Source organism: Hylobates moloch, unplaced genomic scaffold (assembly GCF_009828535.3).
Source record: "Hylobates moloch isolate HMO894 unplaced genomic scaffold, HMol_V3 SCAFFOLD_11, whole genome shotgun sequence".
Lineage (NCBI taxonomy): Eukaryota > Metazoa > Chordata > Mammalia > Primates > Hylobatidae > Hylobates > Hylobates moloch.
The window spans coordinates 95,575,410-95,587,659 of NW_026652286.1; the positions used below are offsets into that span (position 1 = coordinate 95,575,410).

General features: G+C 46.9%; 1 protein-coding gene and 1 long non-coding RNA gene across 9 annotated transcripts in view; one reads left to right on the forward strand and one right to left on the reverse strand.

The window, feature by feature from the left end:
- The window catches only part of UBASH3B (ubiquitin associated and SH3 domain containing B), a 156,269-nt gene that overhangs the window by 116,220 nt on the left and 27,799 nt on the right, over positions 1-12,250 (forward strand). For 6 of the 8 annotated variants that reach the window (XM_032167743.2, XM_058446727.1, XM_058446729.1 and 3 more), the window contains 4 exons: positions 836-889; positions 1,641-1,827; positions 4,457-4,655; positions 8,139-8,308. In XM_032167743.2, the coding sequence (XP_032023634.1) occupies positions 836-889; positions 1,641-1,827; positions 4,457-4,655; positions 8,139-8,308 (610 nt within the window). Of the gene's footprint in view, positions 1-835; positions 894-1,640; positions 1,828-4,456; positions 4,656-7,179; positions 8,054-8,138; positions 8,309-12,250 lie in introns of those variants that run through there. The other 2 variants (XM_058446725.1, XM_058446728.1) reach the window with 2 other exon arrangements.
- The window catches only part of LOC116477088 (uncharacterized), an 81,650-nt gene continuing 74,002 nt past the window's right edge, over positions 4,603-12,250 (reverse strand). Inside the window, exon 3 of the long non-coding RNA XR_004250343.2 lies at positions 4,603-4,688. This is a non-coding gene — a long non-coding RNA (uncharacterized LOC116477088). The remainder of the gene's footprint in view (positions 4,689-12,250) is intronic.

The following is a 12,250-nucleotide window of genomic DNA, read 5'->3' on the forward strand; positions in this document are numbered from 1 at the left end:
AGAAGCGAGAATGATAGCTGCACTGCTCTGGCCATTCCCTTTAATCCAGTGATACTCGTCCTCAAAGATGTCTGTAAAATACTTGGAGATGATGGATCCAGCCTGGTGGTGGTTGGAAGTGGGTAGAGGGAGGCAGTGAATTGATCCAAACCCATTGTCCTTGTGAGCTTTTAGCCCTATGTCTTAATAATAATCAGTACCAGCCTGGGCAACATAATGATATCCTGTCTCTACAAAAATAAAAAATTAGCCAAATATGGTGGCGTGCACCTGCAGTCCCAGCTACTTGGGAGGCTTAGCCGGGAGGATTGCTTGAGTGCAGGAGGTCGAGGCTGCAGTGAGCCACGATCATCGTATCACTGCACTCCAGCCTGGGTGACAGAGTAAGACTCTGTCTCAAAAAAAATAAAAAAGGAAACCATCAGCACCACTTCTAATACTTTCTGCCAAAGGGGCTGAAAACAAGAATCTGCTGTCAGGGATCTGGGTCAGTAAGAATGAGTGGGTGAAGAGGAAGGAGGAAAAACCAAGACATGACAACCTTTAGAGAAGCAAAAATAAAACTCTAATGTGGAAACTGCTGAAAATAGACTGCCTGGGCTGTCAGACTGCATGCAAATCTCATGCTAATCACATGGAAATTAATTACAAGTCCTAACTTCCATATGTCTCGATATGACCCTTGGGGGAAATCCTGCTGCAAGTATCTACTCCCCACCACAGAGGAGCGAGTGGAACACGGGCTTCGATGTCGCCTCCTTCATACTCAGCTCTTGCCACTGCAGTGAGAGGAGGCTAAAAATATTAACAATAGAAATTTGATTTCTTCTTTCAGACAAAAAGCCTTGGCATCCACGGGAGGAAGAAGTGTTCAGGCAGCATGTGACTGGTTGGTATGAGATAAATAAATTGAGAAAATAGCATATAATTAACTCTAGGCACATGTGGACGAGTGGGGAGGTGCAGACTTTCTCTAATGGGCCCTTCCAGAAGAGACAGGAGCCAAAAGACTGTGGCAAGTGCATTTATCAAGTCAATTGCCTCCTCTGCCCTGGCCCCAGGGTATGTTTCTCCTTGGAGCTGTTTAAAGAAAATTCTAAGTAATTCCCAGATAGAGCCTCTCTCATAAGATCTGTCCCCGCTCCAGTCACTTAAAGATTCATTTTAGGGGTATGGATATTGAGCAAATCAATTTAGAAAAGTACCCTACTTACCTTCCAGGGTATCCCTACCCAGGGTGGATCCCACAAGGTTACCTTTCTGGGAGCTTCCCTTGTCTTTGGAGGGACATGGGTTTAATTATAGGCTGACCTGAGGGACAGGCTGTGTTGGTCCTAGCGGATTGGGAAAGGATTTGGAGTTGATCCAAGAATGCTTCCTGGAGAGCGGTTTTAGGACTTTTTTAGGGAGTTGTAGGATGAGGAGGCAAAATGACAAGAAGGAAGACAGAAGTTGCTGCATCAGAGAGTTGGTTATGAAGTGTGAGTTTCCAGAAGTAGATTTTTAAATCACGAATGAAAACCCTTCCCCGTGCTGTGCCGGGGATTTGGAGCACATGGAGGGTCGATCTGTCTCTCAGTCCTTTTTTCCCCTCCCATTATTCTCAAGCGACACCTCGTTGGCTTACTTCTTTCTTACAGGTTATTCTCCCACGTCGGTGACCCCTTCCTGGATGACCCCCTGCCCCGGGAGTACGTCCTCTACCTCCGTCCCACCGGCCCCTTAGCACAGAAGCTTTCCGACTTTTGGCAGCAGTCCAAGCAGATCTGCGGGAAGAACAAGGCACACAACATCTTCCCACACATCACACTCTGCCAGTTCTTTATGGTGAGCAGCAGCGCCCCCACCCCTGGGAAGCCTGGCTCCCAGGATCCCAGCCAGCCCTTTGGGACCTGGAGCAAAGGGGGGCCTCGCAGGAGGATAGCAGGAATAGTCACGGGCTCCTACAGCTGGAGGGACCTTCAAGGGATCAGTGAGGTCCACAATGAGCCTCTCACCCCAACGCTTCCTAGTTTTATCTGCTGAGGCCCAGGAGCACCCCAGGATGGGGGCTGCACCAGATTGTAACCCTCTGTGAGAGACACACTGGTCTGGCTGCTGGAATAGAATCACTGATCTAGCTTCACACCTGTTTGCTGTCTACCCTCTCCACTCTTATGACAAGCAAAGAGGAGGAACTAAGAGCAGGGAACAAAAAAGGCAGTTTATAGACAGAGAAAGCCATTTCCTGTCCACAGGTTTTTCTTTTTTCCCACTATATATTTCTAGAAAATGCAAAGATATTGACTTGCCATTGTTACCTAGCGTATAATCCTAGCTGTCAGAAAGCTTATGTACTGACCAATTTTTGTTGTTGTTTTTGTTTTTTTGTATTTTGTTTTTTGCTTTTGTTTTTTGTTTGTTTTTTGTTTTTTGTTTTTTCTGAGACAGAGTCTCACTCTGTCACACAGGCTGGAGTGCAGTAGCATGATCTCGGCTCACTGCAACCTCCATCTCTCGAGTTCAAACGATTCTCCTGCCTCAGCCTCCCAAGTGGCTGTGATTACAGGCATGTGCCACCATGCCTGGCTAATTTTTGTATTTTTAGTAGAGATGGAGTTTCACCATGTTGGCCAGGCCGGTCTTGAACTCTTCACCTCAAGTGATCCGCCCACCTCGGCCTCCCAAAGTGCTGGGATTATAGGTGTGAGCCACCACACCCGGCCTCTACTGACCAAATATAATCCCCCTCACTATCACACATGTAAATACATTTTGTCTACTTTAGCTCTCTGTGTTAATAGAGAAGAGTTGATTTATCTCCACATATTCAAGACCAAACAAAGTGGTAGCATTTTAAAACATTTTTATAAAAAATATTTTGCTTTTTTCCCCAGATATATTCTCTCTCTTTTTCTCGCTCTCAGGTAATAATATGTTCCTAACACCTTCTCTTTTACCATTCACTCTGAAAATTAAAGTGACTATCATTTCCTCTTAGTCATCCCAGGATCTTTCTCAAAACCCTTCAGAGTTTGAGAGACATTCATTCTTTTTTCCAATGCTGTCAGGAAGGTAGGAGGATGATGTCACAGCTCTCTGGGACTCATTCTTCCCAACTATCATGAGGGTGGATGTAGAGTCAACTTCTGATCATCTAAGAGGAAAAGAAAAGGTACAGATGATACAAAATAGTAGAAAACACGCAGCTTCTCCTGGGATGCTGCACTCTCTCCTGTCACATTCCTTCATTTTTTTTTTCACAAGCAAGGAGAACTTTTTCTTTTCTTTTTCTTTTTTTTTTTTTTTTTTGAGACGGAGTCTGGCTCTGTCACCCAGGCTGGAGTGCGGTGGCGCGATCTCCGCTCACTGCAAGCTCCGCCTCCCGGGTTCACGCCATTCTCCTGCCTCAGCCTCTCCGAGTAGCTGGGACTACAGGCGCCCGCCGCCACGCCCGGCTAATTTTTTTGTATTTTTAGTAGAGACGGGGTTTCACCGTGGTCTCGATCTCCTGACCTCGTGATCCGCCCGCCTCGGCCTCCCAAAGTGCTGGGATTACAAGCGTGAGCCACCGCGCCCGGCCTTCTTTTTTTTTTTTATTGATATATAGTCTCCCTCTGTCACTCAGGCTGGAGTGCAGTGGTGTGATCTTGGCTCACTGCAACCTGCGCTTCCCAGGTTCAAGTGATTCTCCTGCCTCAGCCTCCCAAGTAGCTGGGATTACAGGCGTCCGCCACCACATCTGGCTAATTTTTGTATTTTTAGTAGAGATGGGGTTTCACTATGTTGGTCAGGCTGGTCTCAAACTCCAGTCTTCAAGTGATCTGCCCACCTCAGCCTCCCAAAGTGCTGGGATTACAGGCATGAGCCACTGCGCCCAGCCTGATTTTTTTCTAATTGATAAAAATTATATACATTTATGGTGTATAACATGATGGTTGAATATATGTATGCATTGTGGAGTGCCTAAATCAAGCTAATTGTACATGCATTACCTCGCATGCTTATCATGTATTTGTGGTGAGAACACTTAAACTCTACTCTCTTAGTAACTTTCAAGCATACAATACATTATGATGAACTATAGTCACTGTACTATACAATAGGTCTCTTGAACTTATTTCTCCTAAGTGAAGTTTTGTGTCCTTTGACCAATATCTCCCCAATCTCGCTCCCCTTTCTTGCTTTCGGCACAACCAGTCCTGCAGCATTTTGGCTGGGTTCACGGGGGCCACTTCAGAGCAAGGAAAGGAGGGAAGAGGTCGTGTGTTCCCCACATTAATCCACCAGTTGGGTAATCTGTGTCTGAATAACTGGAAGTCTGCAGTTCCTCTCTCTCCCCACAGACAGGGGTGGTGGTTAAGTAATTGCATTATCAGCCTCCTCCAGTCTCTGGGGAGAGGATGCCAATGTTAAGTAGCAGCAGACTTCCATCTCCCCTTGTCTCTGAGTGAAGACTGCCTGTTTTCCCCGCCAGTGCGAGGACAGCAAGGTGGATGCCCTGGGGGAAGCTCTGCAGACCACGGTCAGTCGCTGGAAATGTAAGTTCTCGGCCCCGCTGCCCCTGGAGCTCTATACGTCGTCCAACTTCATCGGCCTCTTCGTAAAGGAAGACAGTGCGGAGGTCCTCAAGAAGTTTGCTGCTGACTTTGCTGCAGAGGCTGCATCCAAAACCGGTGAGCAAACAGCTGCCAGGCCAGCCCTGGGCCCTGTCAGTCAAACAGTTGGAAAGGAAAAAGGATAGGAAATAGTGGTAGAGGAGCAGGATGGGGTCAGGAGGTGGAGGACCCTGCAGGAATGGACGTGTGACAAAAAAACAGAGCCTTTTCCTGCAGCACCCCACACCTTTTTGCTCCCTTGGAAAAATGTTCAACTCCTCTTCCGCTAACCTGGAGAGACTGTCTGAGGCTTATTCCCTAACACCCAAGTTGAAGTTTCACAGATGACTTCCATACTGAACTAGAAATGTATTTCTTTGTAGCACCACCATCTCCTCCTAATTCAGAATTAAAGAAACATCCTTTCTCCCTCCCAAGCTCCCGCCCATGTAGGTGTTTATCTGGGTCTCTTTGTTCACTCCATGACAATCCAGATCTTTTCTCAGTGGGTAGCAGAGGATAGAGAGAAGAGTGGAAGCACTTCGTATTATACACAATAAAATCCTCTGAGCCAATACCCTTCAACTTGCTGAAAACCATTAGACAGGACCCCAAGCCCCAAGAGTCTGTCTAAAAATGTAACCCCTTCCAAATGTCTCCTGTTCTTCTCATGGGAGCTCTTAGTTCAGGATACCTGAGATTTCCTGTCAAAGGAATTAACTTAAAGGGGTACTCAAGGCAGGAGACACGATGGAGGTGAAAAGAGGGAGAAGTTTGCAAAGCTCTGCTGTCTGACTACAGGTGTGGACAAGCTCACCTACCTCAATGACAGCAGGGAAACAGACAGACAACCTGGTGGGGGGAGAGCCTCTTGGCTCGCTCCAGCGTGAAATCACAATTGGCAGGTACTTATTAGTCACCTACTATGAGGATTCCTCCTACATGAGGAGTGCAACAGGGAAGAGAACAAGAAGTGGTTTCTCCCGGCCAGGCCCTGTGTAACATCAGCTCTGAAAAGAGAAAGGGGTGGTTCCACCTTCACGGAAGGAAGGAAACTTGCCCTGGGACGGCGTTGATCAGGACAATGGAGGGAAGGCCTGCAGGCGGGCAGGTGGCAGGAGCACAGGCAGGCAGGTGGCAGGAGCACAGGCGGGCAGGTGGCAGGAGCACAGGCGGGCAGGTGGCAGGAGCACAGGCGGGCAGGTGGCAGGAGCACAGGCGGGCAGGTGGCAGGAGCACAGGCAGGCAGGCATGAGATGGTGTGAGCAGAGGACAGTGGGGAGGCTGCCCGGACCAGAGTAGACGGTGCAGGATGCACAGTGGAAGCCGAGTGCTGAGTGCGAAGCTGGAGGAGACCTAGAATTCCCCTACCCCTAATTTTATGGAGTGCCAGAGAGGGGGAAGACCTGAGCAAAGCCGCACAGTTTGCTCCTTAGCCTTTTGGCCTTTGGCCTTTGACCTATCCCTCACCTGCCATTGTTCCCTGCTGCTATTTTCATCACCATCTCAGGCCCTTTGTTCCATATTCCTCTTTACCAGAAAAGCACCACACAGGGCTTGGGACCTATGAGTGTGATCGGGACTCAGCATCACTGCAGGATCACAGCGCTCTCGGAAGGAACACAAGGACCTTAAGACCCCTCTGTACCTGGGGAGGGGGCCTCTTTAGACTCTGCAACCCCCACCCCCACCTCTTCCTCTCCCTCAGCGACGGGACTAGTCTCTGGGTCCTGACTTCAGTGAAGCCTGACATTTCATAGCAGCTTGATATTTCAGAGAAAGAGCATAACTGAGAGGCAAATTATTTCCTGTTCTTATCCCTCAATCTCAAGGAAATGGCTTTCTCTCATCCCACAGTGGTTATTGTCAGAACCACTAAATCCCCACAAGGACCAAAACTAATGTCAAAGCCGCAAAACCCAAATCCTTCACAAATGAGAAAAGCAAGCCTCAGCCAGGGCCGCAGCACATTCTTGGAGTGCATACTGAGTGAGAAGCAGTCGAAGCCCCAGCTTTCCCCGTGGGACGCGGGTGGAGCCAGTTCCTCTCCATCCTGCTGTCATGAAGAACTTGGCCGGCTTCGTTTCTCTGCCGTTGTGTGGCCCCCTGGTGGGGATGTGGAGAACTGGATGACCCTGCACAGCTTAGCCGGTCCCGCTCCTTATTACCTAGCATGGAAAGCCGGCCACCATGTCTTTGCCCTGGAACTTGGTATTCTCCAGTTGTTGGCAGGCCCAGATATCATCAAGTAGATTTAGTGTCATCCTCCATTTGAAGTGGTCAAGGGAGATTCATTCATGTGCATTTATTCATTTAACAAGTACTGAAAACCTGCATGATATGCTGAGTAAGGATACAGTGTAAGCAAGAGACAAAAACCTTGTCTCATGGGGCTTACACCAAAGAAAGGCAATGCAGTATAAAAGAAAAAGTACTTAAAACCGAAATGCTCAATTTCTACTTCTATCTTGGACCACTAATTCTCTGTGTGACTTGACCAAGCCCCTTAAATTCTCAAATTCCCTAATTTTTTCTAGTTGCAACTACTTTATTATTCTAGTTTGTACAGTAGATGATTCTCCCTCATTGTAAATACAAAAGAGGCCAGGCATGGTGGTTCACACCTGTAGTCCCAGCTACTCAGGAAGCTGAGGTGGGAGCATCACCTGAGCCCAGGAGGTGGAGGCTGCGATGAGCTATGATCATGCCACTTAACTCTAGCCTGGGCAACAAAGCAAGACCCTGTCTCAAAAAAAAAAGTACAAGAGAGAAAAAAAAAAGCCATTCCCTCCTGTAGGTAGGAGGGTTGTTTTGTTTTGTCTCTTGGGGTATCTTAGAATAACAGTCTGTATACTTTAAACCAGTATGTCTCAACTAAGGGTGATTTTGCCTCCTAAGGTACATTTGGCAATGTCTGAGGTCATTTTCAATTGTTACAGCTTGGAGAGGGCTGCTGACGTCTTGTGGGTAGAGGCCAGGGATGCTGTTAAACACCCTATAATGCACAGGACAGCCTCCCCCAAAAATAATTATTCAACCCAAAATGCTGTTGAGAGAAACCCTGCATTAAACTTTGAAAATATCCATCTTTTCCCCGCATTTCTCCATCAATCTCCCCCAGAAGCTAAGAGACCTGATTCCAAAATGAAGGGAATCTAGCCTTGGGAGTCACGCAGCTACAAAACATGCTTTGTATTTCTACACAAATTATTTCATCACTGTAGGTCATAGTGCCCTCATCTGAATGGTGGGGCTGGTGACCATCAACTGGAATGGTTGTGAGAAGGACTTAACTAAAAGGACTGCCTTCAGCCGACCCGTAGCTCCTAGAGGAAAGCCATATGGTGGCTCTTTATCTCTTGAACAGTGGCTCGATTCAGAATCTCTTGCCGTCCCCTTACCCCCTTATTCTACTGCTGTGAAGGAGAGAAACGTCTTTTGTCTTCTTTGTTCTGTGGGAAGCAGAATTTCTCAGGGTACCTTTCTATGCCTTTCCTTAAGTCTTCACCATTGCTATGATCACCACCTTTTAATCACTGACCTTTTCCTTCCTTTTTCCAGAAGTGCATGTGGAACCTCATAAGAAGCAGCTACATGTGACCCTGGCTTACCACTTCCAAGCCAGCCACCTACCCACCCTAGAGAAACTGGCCCAGAACATTGACGTCAAGCTCGGGTGTGACTGGGTGGCTACCATATTTTCTCGGGATATCCGATTTGCTAACCATGAGGTAATGTCTCACTGTGGTTCCAGAAGCTACCAGGTGCAGGGATGCGATCAGAATCAGCAGCTCGCTGCTGCAGGGAGATGGGTACCTACAGGGGACAGATGGAGCAAGCACCTAACAGAGAGTCCGTTGGCCTAGGATTGTGTCCAGCCTCTGCTTGGCTCACTGGGAGGCTTCCAGCATGCCTCCTTCCTCTCTGGGTCACAAGTGGTTCATCTGGGTAACATCCCCATAGTTCTGTCTCCCCAGCCAATCCTACTCCAGTGAAAAAGAAATGAAATGGGAGAGAATAAATAAAAAATATTGGAAAATTTTAAATATTATATAAATTTATGGTGTTAATGGAAGATATCATTTTGACCTTAGGTGAGTTGAAAAACACATAAATACCAAACAAAACAAAATAAAAAACAAAAAAACCTTGCAAAGACATAATCAACAGATATTTGCTGTGTATCTGTATCATGCCAAGTACCATGGAGCATACTGGAATTTTTAAATGTGGTCCTGTCCTCAAGGAGCTTTGAGGACAGACACACATGAAAAGAAAACTCAAGCCACCTGTTGTGAGAGTTTGTGCACATCCCAGTGGGAGGCCTGAGTGAGAAAACTGAATTCCATCACAAGAAGAAAGATTGGTACACCCCTAGCATCCTTCCTTTGAGGGAATCAACATTGCCTTCTAGACAAGTATGTGACATCTTAGAAGCATAAAATTGCCTTTTTTTTTTTTTTAAATGGAGTTTCACTTCTTGTTGCCCAGGCTGGAGTGCAGTGGCTCGATCTTGGCTTACTGCAACCTCCGCCTCCTGGGTTCAGGTGATTCCCCTGCCTCAGCCTCCCAAGTAGCTGGGATTACAGGTGCCCGCCACCACACCGGGCTAATTTTTTGTATTTTTAGTAGCGCCAGGGTTTCACTGTGTTGGCCAGACTGGTCTCGAACTCGGGTCATCTGCCCACCTCGGTGTCTCAAAGTGCTGGGATTACAGGCATGAGCCACCGCACCTGGCCAATATTGTCTTTTTCTATCCTGAAGGAGAAGCTGAGACACAAAAACATTAGTGTCTTAGTAATTTAGGGCCAGAGATGAAGCAAGAGCCCATGTATTTTGACCGATAAAGAAGGGCAACCAGTCTGAAACAAAACTACATCGTAGCCAGGCATGGTGGCTGTCACCTGTAATCCCAGCACTTCGGGAGGCTGAGGCAGGAGTATTGCTTGAGACCAGGAGTTCCAAAGCAGCCTGGGCAGCATGGCCAGACTGTATCTCTACCCACCCACAAAAGACCTCATCGTTTGTTAAAAATATGCCTTCCAACTTAAGTACATTTATTAAGCAATTCTTATATTTGTTTCCCAATTTTTCAAACAGCCAAAGAACTGGTATTTTTGTTGGTTTACATAGCCTTTTAACATCTCTTTTAGACTTCTTTAAAAAACAAAACATGAAAAACAGTTAGAACCCCGGGGCTGGGGGCAGGCAAGCTCATTGTTTTGGAGGTGGTAGAAGAAGCCAACCCATGAGTGAGAGGTTCAGGGCCAAGCATGCGGCTGCGAGTGTCAGGGGCATGCAGTTTTGTCTGACTCTGCTGATGGGAACGTGATGGCCTCCTTTTGAGTCATTTGATGCAGGTTTCTGTAAGATGCCTTGAGCAGACTGGGGCTGATCTTATTTAAGAATTCTGACATCTCCTAGAGTCACATAGAACGAGCCCTGAAGATAACAAGGGAGGTATGGCTGGTTGGACTCCTTCTGAGGGCAAAGAAAAAAAAAGTCAAGGGTTGCATGCAGATGGCCTCTGAGAAGTCACCTTTCTAAGAGAAGGAAGGTGGCAGTGGAATTTTACAAGGAATATCCTCTAATCAACACTGCCCTCCAGTTAAAGGGTAATTGCTTTTCTGCCTGACCCACATTCTGCTCAATTGGCATGGAAGGAAAAAGGCAGCAAGCGCCCACGTGAATTATTTTCTAAAAATAACTTGGCCTCTTTTATCTCTTATTTGTAAAAGCTCATTTATTACCGTTCGTTCTGCTAAAGCTCTCCTCGGCCCCTTTGGACTGGACCTCTCCTGTGAGGTCTTTGGGTCCTACCTGAGCCGTCTGCAAATGTAACCCTCTTCTTGCCTGCCTTCTTCAACGTGCCCCCAGGAGGCAGTTTTGATTGATTGTTCCAGTGAGGGAACAGATGTCCAGAGAAGGAGAGTGGTTTAGGCAAGGACACGCTGGCAAGGCACTGTGATGCTCAGGAAGACTCCAAGGCCTCATCCCTCTGCTGTTTAGATTCTCACTCGATTTGGACACACAAATCCCCATTTGTATTTCACATAGGCTCTTCCATGTTAGTGATTACATTGGGCCATGCCAGTTTAATATACCAACCAATAGAAATCCAGAGGAAGGACCAGGTGACCCAAAAAGCATCAATTTTGTAGTCTAGCACACTTGGCTTCAAATCCTGGCTCCATCACTTTAGCAAGGGTTAAATTCACTTTGACAACTTATGTAAATCTCCAGTCCTTAGTTTTCTCGTCTGTAAAATGGTGACAATGTTTTGCTAGATGGTTATGAAGACTAAATAAAGAAGATGTATGGAAAGGCTCTAATGTCATACCCAGCACAAGGTGGGTGCAACAGCAACAAAAAATTGCTGCAGCTATTATTGTGAGTGAGAATAAAAAGGGCTCCAAAGACAGTTCAGCTCTTGTATTCACACAGGGCTGTGGCCGCCTTTCATTCAGCAAACTGAGTTCCATCCCATTGCAGTAAGGAGGAAAAACATGCCTGAGGTGGATTCAAGAGGTTTTTTTTTTTTTTGAGACGGAGCCTTGCTTTGTTGCCCAGGCTGGAGTGCAGTGGTGCAATCTCGGCTCACTGCAACCTCCGCCTCCTGGGTTCACGCCATTCTCCTGCCTCAGCCTCCCAAGCAGCTGGGACTACAGGTGCCCGCCACCACGCCCGGCTAATTTTTTGTATTTTTAGTGGAGACAGGGTTTCACCATGTTAGCCAGGATGGTCTCGATCTCCTGACCTCATGATCCGCCTATCTTGGCCTCCCAAAGTGCTGGGATTACAGGCGTGAGCCACAGTGTCTGTTCTGGAGTCGAGTTCTTATGAGTACAGGCCAGGCACAGTGGCTCACACCTGTAATCCCAGCATTTTGGGAGGCCGAGGCAGGCAGATCGCCTGAGGTGAGGAGTTCGAAACCAGCCTAGCCAACACAGTGAAACCTCGTCTCTACTAAAAATACAAAAATTAGCCAGGTTTGGCGGTACGCACCTGTAGTCCCAGCTACTCGGGAGGCTGAGACAGGAGAATCTCTTGAATCCGGGAGGCAGAGGTTGCAGTGAGCCAAGATCATGCCACTGCACTCCAGCCTGGGCAACAGAGTGAGACTCCATCTCACAAAAAAAAAAAAAAGAAAAGAGTTCTTACAAGTAGATGGCAAACATGAAACAAAAGAATAAGTAGAATGTAATATAAATTAGGCATGTGTTCTCGTATCTTTCAAACTTAGGCTAAGGTTTTGTATGTGCTTTTGGTGAATGAGAAAGGGCAGTGGGGACATGGGTCCCAGTTATAATTTTAGATTTGCTACAATGCCTTAATTCTTTTATTGTTCATTCAATAAATCGAAGCTACTTATTGTCCAGCTTCCCTATGCCTAGGACATACTGTCTGTAACCTTTGCTGTGCCTCAGTTTCCCTGGGGATAACCTAGAGATAGAATGAATGCCCACCCCTGCTACATGATAGAACAAATGAGGACTTCTCTGAAATCGCATTGAATTTCTCAAAGGAAAGGCACTACTGGGCCAAAGGCGTTAATAGCCAAGACCATGCCGTGCTTGAACAGTTAAGGAACACAAGTTTAGTCTTGTTTCCCTGTGACTCAGTGCCTTTCTCCACCTTGTCCCAGAAAAAAAAGAATGTTCCTTTTCATGGGA